General features: G+C 45.4%; 1 protein-coding gene across 3 annotated transcripts in view; it reads right to left on the bottom strand.

Moving 5' to 3' along the window:
• The window catches only part of Nuggc (nuclear GTPase, germinal center associated), a 52661-nt gene that overhangs the window by 4387 nt on the left and 24387 nt on the right, over positions 1–23887 (bottom strand). For all 3 annotated transcript variants that reach the window (XM_076545227.1, XM_006988778.3, XM_076545229.1), the window contains 10 exons: positions 20838–21013; positions 19548–19566; positions 18896–18985; positions 13265–13370; positions 12345–12478; positions 7433–7597; positions 3977–4134; positions 2587–2725; positions 1320–1428; positions 697–833 (listed from right to left, as the gene is read on the bottom strand). In XM_076545227.1, coding sequence (XP_076401342.1) covers positions 697–833; positions 1320–1428; positions 2587–2725; positions 3977–4134; positions 7433–7597; positions 12345–12478; positions 13265–13370; positions 18896–18985; positions 19548–19566; positions 20838–21013 — 1233 coding nt within the window. The remainder of the gene's footprint in view (positions 1–696; positions 834–1319; positions 1429–2586; positions 2726–3976; positions 4135–7432; positions 7598–12344; positions 12479–13264; positions 13371–18895; positions 18986–19547; positions 19567–20837; positions 21014–23887) is intronic.

Genomic DNA, 23887 nt, shown 5'->3' with positions numbered 1-23887 from the left:
AGGAGATAGCAAGCCAAGAGACCTAGAACCAAGACGTGTCCATCTGATGCATACAGGTGACAGATACTTTGGTCCAAGAGGACCCTTAGGAACCACTTCAGAAACAGATGGGCTCAAACTTGAATCTGTGCCAGGTCCAACCACTCAACTGACCTGCGGTTATATTCTGACATTTACTTACCACAGTTGTGTGGAGCTGAGCCATCTTCCTTATTAAAAGGCACTATAGCTTTCAGATTATGCTACTGTTGGAGATACCGGCACCACATCACCTGGTCCTGAACTCTATCTAGCTCTGCCTCTCAGTAGCTGTGATCTCGTGACTCATCTCTTCTGCCTGGGTTTGTTAATGCACAGAAGGGATACAGCAATAGTACCCACCTCACAGACTTGCTGGGGATCCAGCGAGGGAATGTACACAAAGACCCACGCGCTCACCAACTATTATGAGCCCTGTCCTACAGATGGCTTTGCAGAGAGGCGTGACACAGGACAGCGCTGAAGGGGTTGTTTCTAAAGTCACAGCCCCTTGAGGTAGCCGACAGTCGTGATTGGTGGCAGGGAAGAAAGGATGTTCAGCACTGTGGGCACTGGCTAGGCCCGGGGCTGAAGGCATCCAGCTCTGCTTGGCCCAGGTGTCTACTGTGTCTGCTGGACCAGCTCCCCACTTCCCCTCCCCCTGCAGACGCCGAGTACCTTCAGTTGTTGAAACTGGTGCCACATCCTCTCTCGAGCCCTCTCAAACATGCCCTCGGCCACCTGCCGCTCCACCCCTCTTCTGATGACATCCTTCATTCTCTCACACGCTTTTTTACCAGTGATCTGAGCTGCCTCTGACCAAAAAAAAAAAAAAAAAAAAAAAAAAGATAGCCACGGTCACATGACAGCAGAGACTTGCTGAGAAATCTGTGGCTTCAGAAGAAACCCCAGGCATGCAAGCAAGCAGAAAAACACACATACATACATATAAATACACGTCATGGGAAAAAAAAAAAAAACAACACCTGACTGAATTACGCAGGTTACAAAATCGCTTCCTAAAACCAACTCAAGAAGGGGCCTGAGAGTTGACCCGCGAGCATTTAAAGAGGCCGCAAGTGAAAACTGCGCCCTAAGCTACAGCCCAGGGGCTCAGGCAATAGAGAGGCCCCTGGCTTCCTTTCCCTGCATCCCGCAACGGTTTCAGTGTGTAGGATGAGAGTGTCACAAGAACTTAGGTTGGAGGGATGGGTTCTTATAAAGATGCCAGCAGAGCAGGAAGCTGATAGGAAATAGGATCCCGGGAAACCAGGAACAGGAAGCGCCTCCTTGGGCTCCACCTTCATAGCAGGGCTTCAGGTCGCTTTGGATGGAGCTGCTGACAGACTCGTAGATCTTCCTCTTCCTGCGGAGGATGTGGCCCTCCAGGCCTCCCAGGATGGCACTTATCTGAAAAAGCATGTTAGCACCAGGCCATTCGGGATGGTTCCTCTGACAGAGGCACTCAGGTGTGCCTATGTGTGTGACACACACACACACACACACACACACACACACACACACACACACACTGCCTTGTGTCAGGACTGGCTGTTGTGGTGACAAATACTGTCACCTTGACAGAATCTAGAATAACCAAGGAAACAAGCCTCTGCGATGTTTGTGAGGATTATATAGATCAGGTTAACTGACCTATAGAAATCATATATTGAATGTCAGGTTAACTGATCTATGGAAACCATATACTAAATGTGGGTAGCCCCACTCCATTCAGTGGGGCCATGCACCCAAAGGAGAAAGCAAGGTCAGCACCCATATCCATCACTCACTGCTTCCTGAATGTGGGTGTAATGTGAGCAGCTGCCGCCATGATTTTCCCTCAGTGATGGGTGATACCCTCAGACTGTGAGCCAAGATAAACCCTTCCTTCTTTAAGTAACCAACACAGCTGTCCACAAGCCATCTCTACCGCTCAGCTGCCAGCTCCCTATGGGCAAGAACTCCATCCAGAGTATCGTGATTCCCTAAAGGAGCCCCACAGTACCCGGACTCTACAAAGTGTGTTCTAAGCAGAGCACAGACCCAGGGGAGGTCTTTGAGAGGCCAGGCGCACCAGCGTAATTTCCTAACATTGCCGTGTGATTCCAGTTAGACCTGGAGGAAAGCGAGTCACAGGCAAGAGCCTGGAGTTGTCAACACTAGCAAATGACCTAAAACGATGATGAGAATAGTAATAACAACGATGATGATGACGACGACGATAATGGCTGCCTTCTCTAAGCTTTGCTTCTTTGGCTCCGAAACGATGGTGATGTTAGTGACCATCTTACTATGGGATGGACATTTTTATACACGTTAAGTGTTCTGTGACTGTCCTGGGGTCTGTATCAACTTCACCACTTCAGATGCCCTGACTAATTGCTTCTCCATGGACCAAGGCTCTCCTGAGTGTCCTATGCCTCCATGGTGGTCTTAGGACCTCTTCTCTCATCCCCATTCTGCCACGTCTTATATCTCACAGGGCCATGAAGAGATGCATCCAGTCCTAGACAACCCAGCAAGAAGAAAGCCATGGTTCATCTTCTCCACTCTCTTTGAGGAACACACCTCCTGGATTAGGAAGCCTCTCTTGTATCCGTCGTATTTCCAGCCGTTTCTTATCCCGATTTCTGCCATCCTCTCTTCTAGGGAATGTTTGAAAGCATCTATGTGCAGCATGAGAGCAGAACCAGTTGGCTTCCCATCCCTACAGAGGAAAGCAGTGTACAGGCTAAGAGACCGCGGCAGTGGCTGTGAAACAAGCTGGTTTTCTTTTAGTACTTTCAAGAAGAAAAACAAATGAAAGGTAACAGTTATCAGGTCGCCCATAGTGTGCCAGACACTGAGTTCTTCTAGGTCTTTGGCCTCAGGGCCTATGTGGTCAGTATGATGGTGCCTATTTTACAGATGAGAAAACTGGGGTACAGAGGGGATGGTTGACATGCTCAAGACCACACAACTAGTCAGAGGCAGAGGCCAGGCTCTCCTCAAAACTCATTGTCTGTGGACTGCCAGTGCTTGCATTAGGGAGGGTGAGATGTAAGGATGTAAAAAGAAGTGGGAGGTTACTCCCTTCAGCAGATCCAGAAGGAAGAAGCAGCAGGCTGCCACGAAGAAAGCCTGCCTGCGCTTTGAATCCTGGGTGGTTGTTGTTTTGTTTTGTTTTTTTCCATGATCTGGTGAAACTGGGGAAGTCTCACAGCTCTTCACGGTCTGCTTGTTCATGTGTAAAGGACCAAAGCCACTCTGGAGAGTTACAGGAAGCATTTGCCCATGCAAACAAATGCTGATGCGCACAGCAGAGGTAGATTATCCTGAATGATGTTCTAAGTCTGTCCAACAGGGTGTGGCAGGAGATGATACAGCATGACCCAACCATGCTTAAAGAATGGTGGGGACAGAGAAAGGATCCTTGGGGACAAGGCTGCTGCACTGGGGATCTGAAGAACCTCTTTCTGTTGATGGAGGGAGAGTTAGAGGTCAGGGAACAGGCCTGGGGAAGGGACACGGCCCACAACTCATGTTCATAGTATGCATGCACCAAAAGCAGACAGCATCCTCCCCAGGCCACTCTTTCTGTTAACACTTGGGGAGAGTTCTGAAGGCTTTGCGCTTGCTTTATTCCACACTCTCCAATCAAAATACCCTGTCCGAGGGCTCAGATCCCTAAGAAAACGAATCCCCTGCTGCACGTAGGAGATATTTGAAAAATAATGGCAATCATAACATTAGTCTGGAAGCAACGTCTCCATTTGTACCCCAGGTCGCCATGGGAAATTTTTAAGTAAACCAAACCAAGATGGCTTTTGTGTTTTGCCAGAAGCAGAGTTTTCCTTCTCAAATAACCAGCTACTCTTTACACTCCCAGAGCCAAGAAAATAAATTCTTAAATCCGAGACTCTGGCTTGATGTCCTGCAGATGTGTATTTATGAGAGAGCAAGATGAAAGAATCTTTACCTAAAAATGCCTCCAAACACAGGGTCGATCTGGTCATAGATGGGCTGAGAGAGGGCTCCGTTCAGGTCGATTCTGGCCAGAGTTCTGGAGGCATAGACACCATTTTTCAGGCAAACAGCTTTCAGGGTCTGGTGAAAGCCTTGGTTTCCTCTACTCCGCTAGACAATTAAACAATGAATTAGCAAGTTAGCGGGAATTAACTGGAAAGTCACAGGGTCAGACTCTCATTGTCACTGGTCAAAGGTTGTTACTAAGAATCCTGGAGTAGAAATGAGACAGCATGGTCTTTAAATACATCCTTAACTCATTAATCAATCATGGTCACATCTCTAGGTTGGCTGGGAGCCCCTGCCGGTGGGCAGCGGATTCAATGTGACCAGCTGCCTCACACCCCTGAAACCATGCCTGCCCCACCATGATGGACTATACCCTCCAACTGTTAGCTAAATCAAGCCCTTACTTCCTTAAGTTGTTTTTCACTGGGCATTTTGTCACCAATACACTAATTCACCTTTCCAGACAATTTTTGGTTTTTCTGTCTCCTTGCCTGGCAGTCTCTGATGCCAGAGAGTCAGATTAGTGAGTCAGGCCCAGAGGCTCACCCATCTTTATGTTCACATCTGGCAATGGCTCAAATAGCGACTGACTGACAACCATTTGTTAAATGAGCAATTATGAGATAAACGAAAAGAAAATGTACTCCAGACTAACAGTAAGTATGTCTTGGAATCCCTGAGGGACAGTACAAATTTTGTTAAATATTTGATGAAATACAATTGGATGTATGTATCTAGTATTTTCCCCAGGCTAATAAGTCCAGAAATTAGAGGGAGAAATAATTACTATATATTGAGAGCTGTATGAAATATTAATCAATTTTATCTAGATAGTAATCAAGTAAGGACATAAAAATGTGTTTTCTGAAAGTTCGGTAGAGGACATCATAAGTTTTAAACAGTGATTTACTTTAAGAGACTAGCTACACAATAGGAAAATATATGATACTATACATTACAATCTCTCTCTTTCCCTGTCTCTGCCACTTCTAACATTCCGAACACTTGGCCTCCAGCTGGTGGTGTTATCCGGGTACATGTTCTAGGACATGTGGCTTAACTAACAGAAGGGGGTCACTGGAGCCAGTTCTCAAGAGTGATATTTGCTTCTGGTTCCTGACCCATCAAGGTATTGAAAAGGCCCTGCTGCAAGTTCCCACCACCACCATCTTCGAAAGAGATGTCCTAGCTCCATGCCTTCCCTGCCATGGTGGATTGGACCCGCTAGACCGGGAGCCCAAACAAGCCCCTCTCCCATTAAGGGACTTCACAGCCATGGGGAAAAAAAAATGATGCACGAAGTCATACATACATGTTCAGAATAATTCACTTTACCGCTCTCTTAGTTTTAGACTGTTAGGTTATTTCATCATGTTAAAGAAGAGACGGTGATAGCATATAAAAGTCCATCTCAACTTCTGACCACAAAGGAACACTGTTCATGCTGGGTGCACCATGAGCATGCTTACAGTGGCAGAGAAATAAGTCACTGCAGGGCCGACAGAGGGAGCACTGGTGGGTGGACGTGGGTGAGGTCTAAGGATGCCTGACCACCCTTCCTTTCTCAAGCAAGCTGTCTCAAAGAGCTGCCTCTCCCGCAGGACTTTATCCCCTAGCACCACTCACTCATTGACCTTTTACGATCTGGCATATTCTACCATGAAGGAGAAACTACTGTTAGGAAACAGAGTCCCTGAACGTAGTGAGCCAGGACTTAAAAGGAGAGCAAATACCCACCATCTGTCACAGATTCTGACAGGGAGGGTTGGGGGATGGATGGTTTTGGCTCTCACTTCCAACCCAGCGCTTTTCCTGAGGCTACTCAGGTATGATTGGTGTTACATTCATCTGAAAGAGGCTGAAGGACATACTCCCAAGGGTTTGGCTGGCTTTTCACCACAGGTGGGAGACGTCACTCCTCTCCACACAGGAGGCTCACAGCCATGCCACACATTTTCACTGTCAAGGTCCCAACTTTCAAAGTCATTTTAAAAACAGCTACAACATATTACTGGAGTCTTCCACCTCATCCTGCTGTGTGGATCGGTCACCACCGCTCCTTAAGTTAATGGGCATTATAGACTGAATTACACCCCTTCCCAAGCCTAGGTGTTGGATTTCTAATACCCGATAATACTGTGCTTAGAGGTAGGACCTTCAAGGAGGTCGTTAAGGAAAAGTGAGGTCTCAAAGGTGGAGCCCAAGTTCAATAGGATGAGAGTCCTTATAACAGAGGCACTAGTCATGCAGCATGTACACACACACACACACACACACACACACACAGAGAGAGAGAGAGAGAGAGAGAGAGAGAGAGAGAGAGAGAGAGAGAGAGAGAGAGAGAGAGAGAATCATGAGCAGGCCACTGTCTCCAAGTCAGGGAAATATGTCTCAGCAAACACTACCTACATCTGACCTGCCAGCCTCCTGAGCTGTGCCTGTTCCTCGAGACACCCCCTGTGCTTGTGATACCTTGTCACGGCTGCCTGAGCAAAATGACAGAACTCTTCTTTCACCCTCTGGTCTTTCAGAATTCTGTTGTGGGAATTTGTTCTGCCAATGGCGTTGGGGGTACGAATCCTAGGGCGTGGCCTTCTGTCTACGTACATGACCCATGACCCCTTAAGAGCCAAGAGAGGGAGTCAAGCCGTGCGCTCTCTCTGGTGGTGGCCGGAGATGGGACTGCTGGTCCCATCCACCCCCAGGCAGAATGGAGGACCACGGTGACTGTTTACTTTGTTCTGTATGCGTGAGTGTATTTTCTCCCATTTTATATCTTAATAAATCCTTGATACCCTTTTAACAGACTCTCTGGATTTAACAGACTCTTCTGGATTCACATACAGAATCCTACCCCGCATTTACAGCTCCATCTTTGAGAAACCCCACACAAGTGACTGATACAGAAAACTACTTACACCCAGCAGGGTGCTCTTCTAACATAACTGATAATGGCATCAATGCCAGGAGATATTTAGGGCAGACACCTAGCATCCCCATCCTATGGAAGAGGTGGTTGAGAAACCTCTAAATGGGCTTAACATGCTGAATGGCTTGTGCCTTGCCCAGATGTTTAGTGGAACTGACGCTCAAGCTAAGAAACTCAAACCCTGAAGCCTAGCTCTCATCCTGCAGAACTGCAGCCTTAACTTTCTCCACAAGCCACAAGTGAACAACCTTCTATGTAGAGGGTTTCCTACATGGAATTTGTACCTTATCTCTACTGTTGTCTGCTTGCTTGCTTGCTTGATTTGGAGTTTTTGAGATTATGGGTATGAGCAAACCATGTCCTGCTTTCTTCTAGCTCTTTCTAGAAAGCGAGGTGATAGTGTAAGAGGCATTTGGAGATCAAGGTGACCTTGCTGAAGAGCACAGGTGTTCCCTGGAAAAGGCCACTCACCACCAGGCATGTCCTGAGGATACGGCGGTAGGAAGCTCTGGCCACCTGGACCCCTGCCTGCAGGGGCTGCTCCATGCGAGCAAAGCACTGCTCAATCGCCTTCTCCAGCAGCTCCATCTTCTCCTCCACAAACCGCCGCAGGCCACCCATGTTCAGGTGTTCAGTCTAGGGACAAGGTCACAAGGAGCATCAGAGTTCCTAAGCTCTGTTCCCATGGAAATGCATCACCAGCACAAGCTTGAACTTGCAGTTCACCCAGAGTAGATTTATCCCTATTATCCCCAGAAAGCATCCTCGGTGCACAGAAAACCCTGGGTTTCTTAGTATGGGAAACAGAACAAAAATTCACGTTGCAACTTATTTGGGGTGTAAAATCCAGCAGGCTATTTAGGGGAGTAACTGTCTGAATAACTGTCTGTACTCTGGTTTCTCTTCATATTGCAGGAATCTTTCTTCTTTTTACCAAATGACAATTCAATGATTATGAAAACAAAATTTGGGAACCAGCAGGAGTAGAATATTGGAGGTTAATATGATCAAAATGCATTATATGCATGTATGAAATGTCATGAGACTCATTAGCATGTATGACTAATAAATACTAATATAAAATGTAAAGAGTTTTCTTAACGACATCTGAATTGACAAGCATTTAATGGTCTTTGGCTTTACACAAAGCAGTTTTTGAGGTAGTGTTTCTCAGACTTCAATGTGCCTTCAATTTTAAAATCTGAAGGCCAAAGATTCCATGTTCCTAGTCAGCCTCTAAGTGAACTGTGTTGTGGAATATTAGTTGAAGATGTGTTACATTTGTTTATGCTGTAGAACATTTGTTTAATAATGCAAAGATGTGTTGCATTCTTTTATGTTGCATTTGTTTAACTCTGTGAAGCTGTGATACTTTGACTGTCCAAAACACCTGATTAGTCTAATAAAGAGCTGAACGGCCAATAGCAAGGCAGGAGAAAGGATAGACAGGGCTGGTAGGCAGAGAGAATAAATAAGAGGAAGAAGGAGATCTAGGAACAAGAAAAGAAGAGAGAAGACACCAGGGGCCAGCCACCCAGCTACACAGCCAGTCACAGAGTAAGAAGTAAAGAAAGATATTCAGAAATAGAAAAGGGTAAAAGTCCAGAGGCAAAAGGTAGATGGGATAATTTAAGAGAAGCTGGCAAGAAAGAAGCCAAGCTAAGGCTGGGCATTCGTACGTCATAATACGACTGTGATTTATTTGGGAACTGGGTGGCAGGCCCCAAAAGAGCCAAAAGAGTAAAAATAAAAAAAGCAATGGATCTGGACCTTCAGCCAAACTGTGAAGAGCAAGATCTAAGCTCTAAGATCATAGAAGTAAAGGCAGGATCTAGTTTTCACAGAAGAAGGCTGCTGATTGAAGCAAACAACACACTCAGGCATGCATTGTATGACAATGTGATCTGCAACAATGAACTACATAGTGATAGTGCCCTCCTGACAGGGTGATAAGACAGGGCCTAGGTGTGTGGGAGGCTATCCATCTGCATGAAAAGACCCACTGTGAGGCCGACATGATGATAAGGTTGGTAATGACTCACTTCTCGGAACAATTCCCTGTTGCAAAGTACTAGATATAAAGAACCAGAAGAGGGGAAGCCGGGACTTTGTATGAACAAGTCCAGGGCTCATTTGACATCGAAATGTCATGACCAGCTTCTTATTGATCCTACAAATAATTACTTCACTTAAAATCACTAACCACCCCCAAATCTAAACTTTTGGTTAGAAACACAGTCTTGAAAACAGTGATGAAGCATACACGCATTGTAGGGTTGAATTCTTTCTTTTTCAGGAATCCACGGGCACTGACAGAACTCTTGTCTTCCAACTTTCCATCAAAGAATTAAGGCCAATATTGGAGGCCAAGGAATTTTCAGGAAAGCTGCTGCAGTTCCCTGAGACCTCCCTCAGTGACATTCTCATCAGCCTCTGTCCCCTGTGTCTTGTGTGGCTTAGGTTTGGAGGCAAGGATGAGCCCCCAGAGGCTGCACCTCTGAGTAAGCAAAGGACAGCAAACAGGGACAGGCACTTCCGGGTTTGGTCCCAAAATACCCTGTCCTTGTGTGTGTAAAACAAGCCGCCCACACACGGCACCGCGTTGGATTTATTTTCCATTGGCACTTCCAAAAGCAATCTTGTGTTGGGCAAAAAGGCAGATTTCACCCCGCAGAATTTTTTCAGGGAATTGGAAGGTCAAACCCAACCCCAGCCATTTCAGAGGACAATAGTCAAGTCAGAAAAGGGAAAGAAAAGAAAAGAAAGAAGAAAAAAAAAAACGCTCAGATGCCAGGAGTTTTGTTTTGTTTTGTCTCATGCAGCTAAACCAAAACAAAGCCTAAGAAGTGAGATAAACAAACAGCTGTGTTCGATCCCCCCCTTTTACAGTCTCTCAAAGCAGGCCTTGAGCCAACTTGCGGTTCTGCTTATTTTCACACTGAGGTCAGGTCCCCTGTCTCTGCCTATTCTTGCCACCTGTCAGGCTCACCCAGCCTTCCTTTCCCCAGGCCAGGACCAGCCCCAGGACCTCTTCCAAGAGCCTACTTAGCCCCTCCCTTTCCCAGACTAGTTGATCTGATGGGCAAACCCAAGAGTGGAAACAGACAACAGGTCGTTGAGACAAGAAAAGGCTGTGTGCTCAGAACTCCTATCGATTCAGTTTGGGGGAGAAGACCCCATGTGGTTAGTTAAGGATTCATCATTGGCTTTCTCTGCCTGGTTAAAGGTTAGGGAAACTAATCATCATGCCCTGGCCAGTTGGAGCTGTTGGTCTCAGAAGTTGTCCAACTTCCTGGCTTGTGACTAGAGATAGCCATCTGATCTCTGGTGAGTCTTCAGACCCGGAGACAGATGGTTGGCTTCCTGACTGGTACAGAGTGTAGGGGGCCGGTTTGCTGGCCACCTTACAGTAGGGTGTGAGTCTGGGTTCTGTTTTCACATACAGTCTGGTTGATGTCTGAACACTCAGTCTCTTAGGAAGAAACAACACAGTTAGTGATTGAGTGGAGGGGCTGATTTTGCTCCCTAGGTCTCCAAGTCGGGGGGTCATCTATCAAAGAGAAACCTGTCCATTTCTGTAACAAAACACATAATTTTTAACTGGACGTTCCAAAGGTCTGCACTCCCAGACTGTGAAGATAAATGTCTGAACTTTTGCTAAACATCCCCTCTCTAGTCTCCTGTCTTTCACGGTATCACTGCACTTCCTGTTACATTCCAATGAGGCATGTCCCCGCCAGGCTCGTGTGTTTGTTTAGGAAGGCCATGGAACCCTTTGGACATGGGGCCTAGCAGAAACACACAGGGCCCTAGGTCTGCAGAGGTGGACCTTAAGGGTCATAGGGCAGCCTCCCTACTACTCAGAGGTCCCTGTCACCTGTTTGGCCGCCAAAATTTGAACAAGCTGAGCTGCAGGTGGCCCCCCACCATGGCAGACGGTGGCCCTTGAACTGCCAGCCAGAAGAGATCTTCCCACCTTCAGTTTCGTTTTTTAGGGGGTTTTTTGGTTGTTGTTTTTCCTGCTATGTATTCTGTAACAGCGACAAGGAAGGTAATTAATACAGACTGGGATTCTGAAAGCAAGTTGGGGAAAGAAGCCCCTAAGGGCCAGTTAAGGTTTATACCCCACGACACTGATATGGCTATCCTGTATGAGTCAGCTAAAGCGTGGACATCCGGGGGGCTAAGAGTCGGCACGAAAATGGCTGATGCCTGAATATCTGAGGATGCCAAAAGGTATACAATCTGTTCTATAACTATTTGGGGACAGAGCTCTTCTTTCCTGTGTCTCTGCATGACTCTGACCTTGAGGTCAGAGCCCCAAGCCTCTGCCTTTGTCAGCCTGTGTTTGTCTCTCAGCTGCCTCCATGTGGTCTGTGAGCCAGTCTACACATGGGCCTGTGCCGGCCTTTACGTGACCAGTGTGCCTGGGTGTGCCCGGGTGCCCGCCTAGCAGCCTTCATCTGATGTGAATCAAGAGTTCCTATCTGCCTTTGCATCCTCACGATCTCTCCAACCTCCGGAAGCCCTCCTGCTTTTCCTGGCATTGGGGACATGGGCCTCCCAGCGTAACCAGGACACAAAGGGAATCCACGGAGAGATGAGCCGTTGATTAGACTGCAAGTCTCCAAGTCAATAAAGGATAGACTGTCTACAAGCCAAGTCGCCCAGCCATCATTTAAATACATCCCGTCTTGTTTAAAATCTCAGGAGAAGTGCCAAGTCTCTAAGGATTGTGACATGTTCCTTTCAATACACCTGTCCGGGTAAAGTAGTCTTCCGTTCTCTTATACCCCAATGGTATGATTATTTTATCCTTTCGTCCTCATTTTCTCCTCTTAGACTCTAAAGGCTCTACATCTTCCTTTGACAGGAAAAGAAGAGAGTATCCTAAGTTCATTTCCTGGTATGGCGAAAGGGAGGCCCTGCTGTTCCAGGTCGCCGTCTTCTGCTGTGAGAAGCACTATGACCCGAGAGGGGAGGCAAGGGTTTATTTATGTAAAGGTTACCGTCCATGGCAATGGAGGGGAGCCAAGGCAGGAACTACAGCAGAGATCTTGGAGGAATGCTGTGCACTAGCTTGCTCCATCTGGCTCACTCAGCTATGTTTCCCATGCAGCCCAGGCCCACCTAGACATCTAGGGGTGGCAATGCCTATAGTAGGCTGGGACCCCATACATCAAGAAAATGTTCCCCCAGACATGCCAACAGGCCAGTCTGATGGAGGCAGTTCGACGCCGAGGTTTCCTCTTCCCAGGTGTGTCAGGTTGACAACTGAGCTAATTACGACACGTTCCCAAGGTGGAGTACAAGACAGCCGAGGGGTCTTCCTGACTTAGATCTGCTCAGGCAGGGTGTAAGACAGCTCAGGGGTCTTCCTTACCAGCAGGCTTTCCTCCGAGTTGAAAGTGTCTGTGAGGAGCAACAGCCCAAAGGCTTCAGTGACGTACTTGGTCACCAGCCTCCTCTTCTTGTCCAGGAGCCTTTTCCTGACGTATTCTCTTAACTTGGGGATCTCTGGAATTCACAAGCAGCATAAATAATATTGAAAAGACCAGGCATTTATAACAATAGAATCCATAGAGGTAGTTCATGAAGGAGTTCCCCTGGCTAAGGGAACATGTCACACTTCTGCGCCTTAACCACCATTCAGTCACCTATTTACACATCTGTTAAGACCTGTGTGGACACCACCCCAAAGGCTCAGACTGAGACCCAACTTGAACCCTTGTTTAGCCACCACGAGCGCTTGGGTACCCATGGGCCTCAGGATTCTCTAGCCTTCCTTTGTGCTCATGGCCAACACCATCTAAGTCTGGTTTTCCCTTTAATCTTTGCACATGGATGATTATTGGCTCCTTATTTAGACTCAAAATGAGGCAAAGAAAGGAGCCATGCCTTCTGTTTTCCCCGCCTCACAGACAAACATGCAATACATATTCATGAACTATGTCTGATGCCCACAGCTGGGTAATTAAAGAATCACAAGCCATACACTAGGGAAATGACAACCTAGTGCCTTGACTCTTACTAAGTCTGGTAAAATTTGGAAGAGAGAAGAATTCTGGTCTCAGACACACAGCAATGCAAGGAGGGAAAAAAATTATTATACACACACACAGCACATAATGAATGCTAATACATTCACACAGCACATAATACATGCTAGTAGGTATAGAAACTGTGGTAAGCGGGGAATAAAACTTTCCTGTGGCATGGAAAATTCTAGAGCAGGGTGCTTAGCATGCCAAGCTTATTCTTTCGAATGTTAGTGGTTGAGGTAAAAAAAAAAATAGAAATTACCACTTTCTTCCTCAGTAAGGAAGGCCTGTTGCCAGTATTCATGAGCGCTGACTGTGTACACCAGATCTGAGGCTTCCAGAACCTTGGAGTCAGCTGGCAGTTTTCTCTGCAGTAAAGGAGACATGTAGAGAGCAGAAGAGGTCAAGTGTAGAGAAAGAAGCACCAGAGCCCCAGAGGAGCCCCTGGCAACCTCAGCTTATTGACTTTCAGTTCTGTAAGAGTGCTTGGGGAACAGACATGAGTGAATGTGTGTGTGTGTGTGTGTGTGTGTGTGTGTGTGTAACTGTGTGTGTAACTGTGTGCTCCTACATGTTGAGATCAGGGGTCAATGTTAAGTATTTTCCTTAATTGCTTTCCACGTTGTTATTACTATTACAGTTATGATTACGATAACTATTACTACCAATTACTATCACTATTACTTGAGTCCCAGTCTCTCACTGAACCGGAAGCTCACAGATTCAGAGACAATGGCTGCCAGCATGCCTCAGGGCTCCTTCTGGCACCAGGATTTCAGGCACTCACGACCACACTCAGCTTTTTATGAGGGTGCTGGGGGTCCAAAGCCAGGTCCTGCTGCTTACACAGTAAGGGCTTTACCAAGTGAGTCACCTCCCTGCCAATATCATTCCTATGGTAAGTTTTGCCAGCTGTCCACTCCTAGCAGGGTCACAAGGAGATGGACGTCTGAACAATATTCTCTTAACTACGAAGTTAAAATTCCAATGATAGCAGCAAATGCACAGAGAAAAAGGACTCAAATGTAAGCGTGCAGAGGAGGATCCTGCTTAGGAAAATAAATATTCCCAAGTAATATGGGACTGGGGGTGGGGCTCAGCAGTGCAGTGTGCGCTTAGCACGTGTGAGGCCCTGGGCTAAGTCCCAGAACCAAACACTAAAAGCCCCAAAATATGCATTGTTGGCAGAGGTAAGCTGAAACCAACGTATTCCCGCTTCTGAGCTCTGGTTTGTCATGTGGCTTCCCACCTCTGTCTGAGTGGCACTGGCGGGTACCCTGGCAATGTTGGGGGTGTTTACAGCACACAGTGCAAATCAGGAGGGTGAGGCGCTACTGTTTTGTTTCATTTTGTTCTAAACAGCTGGTGTTTTAAACATTTCCCAGCACAAGACCAGGCAAAGAAATATCCTATAAAAACAAAACTTTCTTCATGTCCTTTAAAAGTTAGTTTCCTTTTAAAACAATTTTTCATAAAGTCTTTGACAATTTCATACAGTGTGTTGGGTTGGTTTGTTTGGTTTTCAAGACAGGATTTCTCTAAAGTAATAGCCCCAGCTGTCCTGAAACTCCCTTTGTAGATTAGGCTGGCCTCGAACTCAAAGAGATCTGCATCTATCTGCCTTTGCCTCCTGAGTGCTGGGATCAAAGGCCTGCACCACCAGGCCCGGCCATACAATATGTTTTGATCACATTTACCCACGACTCCTAACTCCTCCTAGATCCCAGATCCACCAAAGTTTCTTACTGAATAATCATCCTCATTTCAATATGAAGTAATTTATTTTTAATGTTGAGATCTATACCTATATCCCTAGATTCTCTGGGATTTTATCATTAGGAGATGTTGGATTTTAAAGACCTTTTCTGCATCTAGTGGGATCATGTGGTTTCTGTTCTGAAGTCTCTGAGGTGGTGACTTAAAATACTGATTTACAAATGTGAACCATGCCTGCATCTCTGGGATGAAGTAACTTAGTCTTGGTGGATGGCTTTTTTGATGTGTTCTTAAAGTTGATTTATAAGTATTTTACTGGTACTGCTCTAATTAAGAGCAGTGCTAAGAGGAAAATTCACAGCACTAAGTGCCTGCATAAAAAAATTAGAGAACTCTTGGGGGCTGGAGAGATGGCTCAGGTTAAGAGCACTGACTGTTCTTCCAGAGGCCCTGAGTTCAATTCCCAGCAACCACATGGTGGCTCACAACCATCTGTAATGAGATCCGGTGCCCTCTTCTGGCCTGCAGTCATACATGCTGTATACATAATAAATAAATCTTTTAAAGAAAGAAAAAGAAAGGAAGGAAGGAAGGAAGGAAGGAAGGAAGGAAGGAAGGAAGGAAGGAAGAAAAAGAAAGAAAGAAAGAAAGAAAGAAAGAAAGAAAGAAAGAAAGAAAGAAAGAAAGAAAGAAAGAGAGAGAGAAAGAAAGAGAGAAAGAAAGAAAGAAACTAGAGAACTCTCATACCAGTGACTTAACAGTACACCTGAAAGCTCTAGAACAAAAAGAAGCAGACACACCCAAGAGGAGTAGATGGCAGGAAATAATCAAACTCAGGGCTGAATCAATAAAATAGAAATGAGAACAATACAAAGAATCAATGAGACAAAGAATTGGTTCTTTGAGAAAATCAACAAGATAGATAAACCATTATATCCAAACTAACTAAAAGGCAGAGAGAGAATTTCCAAATTAACAAAATTAGAAACAAAGGAGGACATAACAACAGACACTGAGGAAATCCAGAGGATCATTAGGTTATACTTCAGAAACCTGTACTCCACAAACTTGGAAAATCTAAAAGAAATGGACAATTTTCTCAATAGATACCATGTACCAAAGTTAAATCAAGATCAGATAAACAGTTTAAATAGACCCATAACCCCCAAGGAAATAGAAGCAGTCATTAAGTCTCCCAACAACAACAACGGAAAAGCCCAGGGCCAGATGGTTTTAGAGCAAAATTCTACCAGATCTTCAAAGAAGAGCTAATACCAATACTCCTCAAATTACTCCACAAAATAGAAACAGAAGGAATGTTGCCAAATTCATTTTATGAGGCCACAGTCACCCTGATATCCAAACCGCACAAAGATTCCACAAAGAAAGAGAACAACAGACTAATTTCCCTCATGAACATAGATGTAAGAATATGTATGTAATAAAATACTCGCAAACAAATTGCAAGAACACATCAAAAAGATCATCCACCATGATCAAGTGCATTTCATCCCAGAGATGCAGGGATGGTTCAACATATGAAAATCTGTCAATGTAATAATTCACCATATAAACAAACTGAAAGAAAAAAAAAAACGTATGATCATCTCATTAGATGCTGAAAAAGCCTTTGACAAATCTAGCACCCCTTCATGATAAAGGTCTTGGAGAGATCAGGAATACAGGGAACATAACTAAACATAATAAAAGCAATATAGAGCAAGCAGATAGCCAACATCAAATTAAATGGAGAGAAACTTAAAGGGATTCCACTAAAATCAGGAGCAAAACAAGGCTGTCTCCTCTCTCCATCTCTATTCAATATAGTACTTGAAGTTCTAGCTAGAGCAGTAAGACAACTAAAGGAGACCAAGGGGATACAAATTGGAAAGGAAGACGTCAAAGTATCACTAATTGCAGATGATACAGTAGCATACATAAGTGACCCCAAAAGTTCTACCAGGGAACTCCTACAGCTGATAAATACCTTCATCAGAATGGCTAAATACAAAATTAACTTTAAAAAAAAAAACAGTAGCCCTCCTATATACAAACAATAAACAGTCCGTGAAAGAAATCAGGGAAACAACACTCTTCATAATAGCCACAAATAACATAAAAGATCTTGGTGTAACTCTAACCAAGCAAGTGAAAGACCTGAATGGCAAGAACTTCAAGTCTTTGAAGAAAGAAATCAGAAAAGATATCAGAAGATGGAAACATCCCCCATGCTCATGGATCAGTAGAATTAGCATAGTAAAAATGGTCATCTTACCAAAAGCAATGTACAGATTCAATGCAATCCCCATCAAAACTCCATAACAATTCTTTATAGACCTTGAAAGAACAATATTCAACTTCATATGAAAAAAAAATCAACAGGATAGCTAAAACAATCCTGTAGAATAAAAGAATTTTTGGAGGTATCACCATCCCTGATTTCAAGCTGAACTACAGAGCTATAACTACATGGTATTGTCATAAAAACAGACACATCAATCAATGAAATAGAATTGAAGACTCAGAAGTAAATCCACACACCTATGGACACTTGATTTTTGACAAAGAAGCCAAAACTATACAATGGAAAAAAGAAAGCATCTTCAAAAAATGGTGCTGGTCTAACTGGATGGTGAGATGTAGAGGAATGTAAATAGATCTGTGTCTATCACCCTGTATGAAATTCAAGTCCAAGTAAATCAAAGAACCCAACATAAAACCAGATACACTGAACCTGATAGAAGAGAAAGTGAGGAATAGCCTTGACCACATTGACATAGAAGACAACATCCTAAATGGAACACCAATCACAAAGGCACTAAGATCAGCAATTAAAAATGGGACCTCATGAAACTGAAAAGCTTCTGTAAGGCACATCAACAGAACAAAGTGGCAGCCTACAAAATAAGAAAAGATCTTCATCAATCCTATGTCTGACAGACAGCTGATCTCCAAAATATATAAAGAACTCAAGAAACCAGACATCAAAATACCAAGTAATCCAATTAAAAATGGGGTACAGATCTAAACAGACTTCTTGACAGAGAACTCTCAAATGAACAAGAAGTACTTGAAGAAATGTTCAACATCCTTAGGCATCAGGGATATTCAAATCAAAACAACTCTGAGATTCCATCTTACAACTGTCAGAATGACTAAGATCAAAAAATGGCTAAGATCCTGGAGAGGATGTGGAGCAAGGGGAACACTCCTCCATTGCTAGTGGGAGTGCAAACTTGTACAGTCACTGTGGAAATCAATATGGTGGTTTCTCAGAAAATTAGGAAACAATTTAGCTCAAAACCCAGCTATATCACTCCTGGGCATTGATCCAAAGGACACTCCATCATACCACAAGGACACTTGCTCAACTATGTTCATAGTATCTTTATTCATAATAGCTAGAAACTGCAAACAACCTAGATGCCCATCAACTGAAGAATGGATAAAGAAAACGTGGTACATATACGTAATGGAGCATTACTCGGCTGTTACAAACAATGACATCAGGAAATTTGCAGGCAAATGGATGGAACTAGAAAAGATCATCCTAAGTGAGGTAACCCAGACCTAGAAAGACAAACATGGTACTCACTCATAAATGGATATTAGCCATAAAGTAAAAGAGAACCATGCTACAATCCAAAGACTTAGAGAAGCTAAGTAACAAGGAGGGGTGAAGGGAAGGGGGATTCATGAATCACACTGTGAATGGGAAATAGAATGAACATTGCCAGTGGGTGGGGGAGGGGCTTTAAGAGGGATGGGAATAGGAGGGATTAGACGTGTGGAGGATAGAGGGAGAGAGTACTGGGAAAGACAACTGGAATCTGGAGGCATCTCTGGGATGAGCTAGAAACCCAGAGCAATGGAAACTCCCAGGCATCTAAGAGGGTGACCCTAGCTAACACTCCAAGCAATAGGGGATACAGAGCCTGAACAGGCCATCTCCTGAAACCAGTAGACTTTCCAATGAAGGAACTGGGACGCCAACCCAGCCACAAACCTTTTTGACCTACAATTTGTCCTGCCTACAAGATGTGCTGGGGTAAAGTTGGTGCAGAAATGGTGGGATTGAAAACCAATGACTGGTCCAGCTGGAGACCAAGTGCACATCTGTTTCTCGGTATCTGGGGACGGAGAAGCAGAAAAACACAGAGCAAAACCGCAAACTCACCTTCAACTTCTCCTTGAGAATTCTACTCCTTTGTAGTTTGATTATTTCATTTCTCTGCAAAACAGCCTCTCTTTGACTCTGAATAGCTTGCTGGATTAGGAGAGAAAACACAGCAGCCAGAGGCTAGGGTTATCAGCGGTGGTGAGGTGGTCAGTGCATGTTATTTTAGCTGCCTTCATTTGGCCCAGAAACTCAAGTACTCACATGCTAGGATAATGTCCTACCGATCACAAAAAGGCATTATTTAAAAATTACTGGTCCAGGCTGAGGCTGGGGGGTGGCGCACGCCTTTAATCCCAGCACTTGGGAGGCAGAGGTAGGAGGATCTCTGTGAGTCCCAGGACAGCCAGGACTGTTATACAGAGAAACCCTGTCTCAATAAAAACCCAAACAATAACAACAAAATTACTGGTCCAGATGCTGAAGAGATGGCTCCGTGGTGGAGAGCACCCATTGCTCTTTTAGATGACCTGAGTGTGGTTCCCAGCATCTACTTCTGTGGACCACAACTGCCTGTAATTCAGCTCCAGGGATATGACGCCCTCTTCCAGCCTCCACAGGCTTCTGCACTTACACAGCACATGCGCACGCACAGGTATACATAATTAATAACAAAAATAAGTCTGTTTTTAAATGACTGGTCCATACTTACATTTCCCATTTTTCTTTCCCTGAAATGAAATAAGAAAAAAAAAATGTCACAATGACTAAACTTACTTTTTTTGTGTCCTTACAAATTTCTAGCTTTGCCTGAAAGCAGCACAGACAGACAGACAGACATGCCCCTGCCCTTTGTATAAGCTCTTTTTGACTCACCCCCCCCTCCACCTCCCCTCCTGATCCTCTTCCAGTATCTTGGAAAGAGGGCCTTTGTTTCTCAATGGTAAGCAATGCCTGTAAACTCATTCCCTGGTTCAGGCAGAGGGTGGCCCTCTCAGTCTGAGTCCCCATGCACTTGTCCCTCTCCAGCTTAACCCTCCTTTAGACAGTGGTCTCCGAAATGGGGCAGTCCTCAGTGCCTGGTGGATTGAATGATGCCCCGTTCCAGTGTTGGCACTGGAGAAGGCAAGCTTCAGCTATGGCAGAGAGCGGGGCAGGACAAAGGGTAGGGATGAGGAATGAAGCTAGAATTCTGACCTAGACCGTTAGAGAAAAAGAAGTTCTGGAGGAAACAGTCAGGCTTGAGTTTTGGTGAGCCTGGGAGAGATGCGGAGGGGATAGGTGAGAAGCTTCAGAGACGGCAGAGAATCGCCGATGACCCAATGACATTGACATTGTATCTTGTGACCTCATGCTGTGTGATCGGCACAGTCTGTTTGTATTTGCTCTGCTGGTTTATTTTTCACTCTCAAAGGTATCCCAATATGGAAGGCAAGTCCCACCTCTCCCTAGTTATTGGGAGACAGAGTCACATGGAAACAAAAACACCTATTAATTTCCACCAAGTTCTCGAACTCATGATCTCTAATACACACCTTTCATTCTTAGTCATTAGATTGGTATTCTAAAACCTTTGGGCCAAATTCCCAAGTTTTGAGTTAAAAAAATCTTAAGTATATAAGACTGAAGTAAAACCTGACACTTGAAAGTTATACCAGGCTTGATATGGTGTGTTCCTCCTGGTGGCAGGAAACCTACATTTCCACGTCCCTGGGGACAGGATGCACTCTTACCATATTGTGCATATGAGTGGCACCTCAGAGTTTCATAGAGAACAGTGGCTGAGCACAGAACAAGCGCTCTAAGAGTGTCACATAGCTCAGACTCTTGGGCCAACCCACCCAGGCATCTTGACATCTCAACAAGTCACATAGACTTCTCTCTCATCAACAGTTACTTGGTGAAACCTAAGATGAAGTTATATTGTCATTTTCATAGCCAGGACCCAGGAAAGAAAGTCCAGGGCTAGATGACCCACAGCCTTGCAAGCTCAGCACCATACCTGAGATATTCCCGTAAGTGGAGTTTGTCCGTCTTGGTGACCACCAGGGCGATGTCCCTGCAGAAGCCACGCTGGCAGGCTTTGATGCTCTCATTCAGAAGGTCCTCATGGGCCTTTCCTCCAGACACTCGCTCTACGTCGCTGATCACCCAGATCACAGAACACTTATCAATGGTCTGCAGGACATGCCCACAGCAAGGGTCAGAACAGGGATGGCATCTCAGTTAGAGAGACTGCATTTCAGTGATGGATCTTTCACTCTGCCTTCTCCACTCCTGCCCCTCCACTCTCTGCACCAGCCAAGGAAGTGGCTTGTGGACCCTCATGTGTGCACTAGCTACACACTTAGCTTGGCCTCCATTTGTCTTTCAAGGCTCTGAACTGGATTACCACAGATGAGCAGACCACCTCTCCTAGACATCTTACACACCTCAACTCCCGACCACACAGCTTTTCTCAGACTGTTAGGGCAGTGCTGCTACCTAGAGGGAAGGGGTTCTCTGTGCCTTGCACCTTAGAATCCACAGAACCTCAAGCACTTGACCCACCAGAACTCCCAGCTTTCCGCAGAATGATTGATAGAATTCCAAAAATCAGTGCTCTGGGCTCAGACCCATCAGTTGCATGTGGCATCTGACTCACCCTCTAGAGGAGGGATCTTCAAAACTACCTTTGGTCAACCAGCAAGAAGCTAGATGCCCTGTAATTCATATTTCAAAGGCCAATGAATATAACATCAGTAGCAACAACTCTGCTTTCTTAAATCTTTGTGTGACAATTATGCATGGTCCTGTGACATGATTCTCACTGAACTGTCTGTCTTATCTCTGTATATGTGAAAGGCTGACCTGACTCAGAAATCAAGTTGATTCTCAGTTTTTCAATATAGTACATTGCACATAAAAGTATGACTGTGTGACTTGAGAACTATTATTTTCATTATTCTGATGCATGCAAACTGTACTAACTAGTAGAGATTCTATACCCCACAGGGTACCTGGAAATATCTGAAGATATTTTTTAAATAGTATTTTTATTTGCATGAGTGTGTGTGTATGTGGGGGGGGGGAGTGTGCCCACAGAGACAAGAAGAGAGTGCCTGATGCTCTGGAGCTGGACTTACAAGCATTTGTGAGCCCAATGACATGGATCCTGACAACTGAACCGGGTCCTTTGCAAGCACAGCAGTAAGTGCTCTTAGCCACTGAACCATCCCTCCAGGCCTTTGAAGATATTTTCGATTGTTACAACTTGGGATGCTGACATCTACAGGTTAAAAACCTTACAATGCCCAAGAGACCTTCCTATAACAAAGAATTACCCGGTCCCAAATGTTACAAGGTCCAGAGACCTTGAGTTAATAACAGTGAGTTTCAAACCAGTTTTCCCTAAGGCCACACAGCTGATGAATGGCAGAATTTGTGGGTAGACCAGTTTCCTAACTTGCCTGCTGTGGGCCCTGTACACTGTCCCCACTGCTCTAAGGCATCCCTTGTGTGAAAAGGCAGCCCCAGTATCTTCCCCCCTCAGACTCTAGCTCATGGCAAATGCCTTTGAAGGGTCCAGGGTGCTTCATTTTAAACATGGAACTGCTCTGATTGCATTGGGAGTGGGAGATCGGATGACACTATTTGCTTTTGCCTCCCCACCTCTCTCTGACCCCAAGTCTTTGGTTCCATGGATCATGGTCTAAAGAATATGTGCCGTGAGTTAGACAAAGCCCTCTAAAGAGAAGAAACCAGGTCCTGAGCCACACACATCTGGACCCTGACCCTCATCTTTGGAATGGACCCCCATCTAGACACCGATAGAAAAATGCTTGCTGCCTTCCCCTCCTGGTTCCCAAACTAGAGTCAACTTGGAGATGCTTGGGACCCTTCAGTGTCCACTGTGGATATTGTGTGTTCTTTGGTATGGAAGACTGTAGGCCATAGGCTGGGAGCCCCTTGAGGACAGGGCCTCTTCCATCCTTTCTTCTCCGTGTCTGAGCAAGCTACAGGTGCTCAGCAAACATGCACTAAGAGGGGAAATGACAGCAGTCTTACAAGGTTGCCGTGCTCAAATGTCGGGCCCCACGCTAAGCTCCTAACGATCAGGATCTGGTGTCATTCCAGTTGTGGACACAGAAAAAAAAATTAAAACAAACCCAACCAGATCTCAGGGAAGGGATGGGGTGGCATGCTGCCAATCCCATCCTCATCCCTCCCAAAGAGGAAAATGAGCATCCGAGGGCTAGGTGACAATGCCCGACATCCCACAAGGACATCTAGGTGGAAGAGCAAGGACATCTAAATTTACCGTCACCTTTGTGGGGACGGCAGAGTTGGTGGCAATGAGCCTTGTCCTTATAGTCTGCTCTTGCTGGGAAGAGGGTGCCTTTAGTTTCTTCCTGTGAGAGGCTGTCCAAAAAAAAAACCTCAGGAATGCAGGGGAGCAAGGCCAGGCAGAACACTCCGGGAACCAGCCCGCCCCTCTAGCCAGCCTCCTCAGAGCATGATCCAGGCCACATCTACTGGCTTTGATAAGCTGCCTGGTCTATCCAAACTAGCTGCAGCCAAGTCCCACCTGGAGGAAGAGCTAGTCCCTCTTCAGCTTTCTCTCTGCTTGGCCTGAAACTAGCCGGCCAAGGTTTCAAGGCTAAGGCCTGGGAGAAACCAAAGCTCACATGACCAGTCCCGAGCCACTGACCACAACAAAGGACACGACTACCTGGTCCCAAAGGACAGATAAAAAGGACGGGGTGGGGGAGGATAGAGTCCCGTGGGTCAGTTAAGAAACCTGATTATCACTGAATTCCTGTCACTAGCTGGCCTTGGACAAGTTACTTTGTTTCTCTGAACTTTCGAGCAGCTTCGGCTGCAGAGTCCGGCTCTCCATTCACTTAGTATACACCGGCAGAGCTGAAGAGTTCTTCGTAATAGTTGCTCCGCTACTAACAGTAGATGATGATGATGCTCATCCATCCCTGTCCCCATCTAGCTGGGGTCCTGCGTTCCCACCACGCCTTCTCTTTCTTTAGACAATGGCCTGGTTTTCCTTTTCCTTCCTGT

The sequence above is a fragment of the Peromyscus maniculatus genome, chromosome 9 (assembly GCF_049852395.1).
Source record: "Peromyscus maniculatus bairdii isolate BWxNUB_F1_BW_parent chromosome 9, HU_Pman_BW_mat_3.1, whole genome shotgun sequence".
Lineage (NCBI taxonomy): Eukaryota > Metazoa > Chordata > Mammalia > Rodentia > Cricetidae > Peromyscus > Peromyscus maniculatus.
This window is presented reverse-complemented; position numbering and strand designations above follow the sequence as displayed.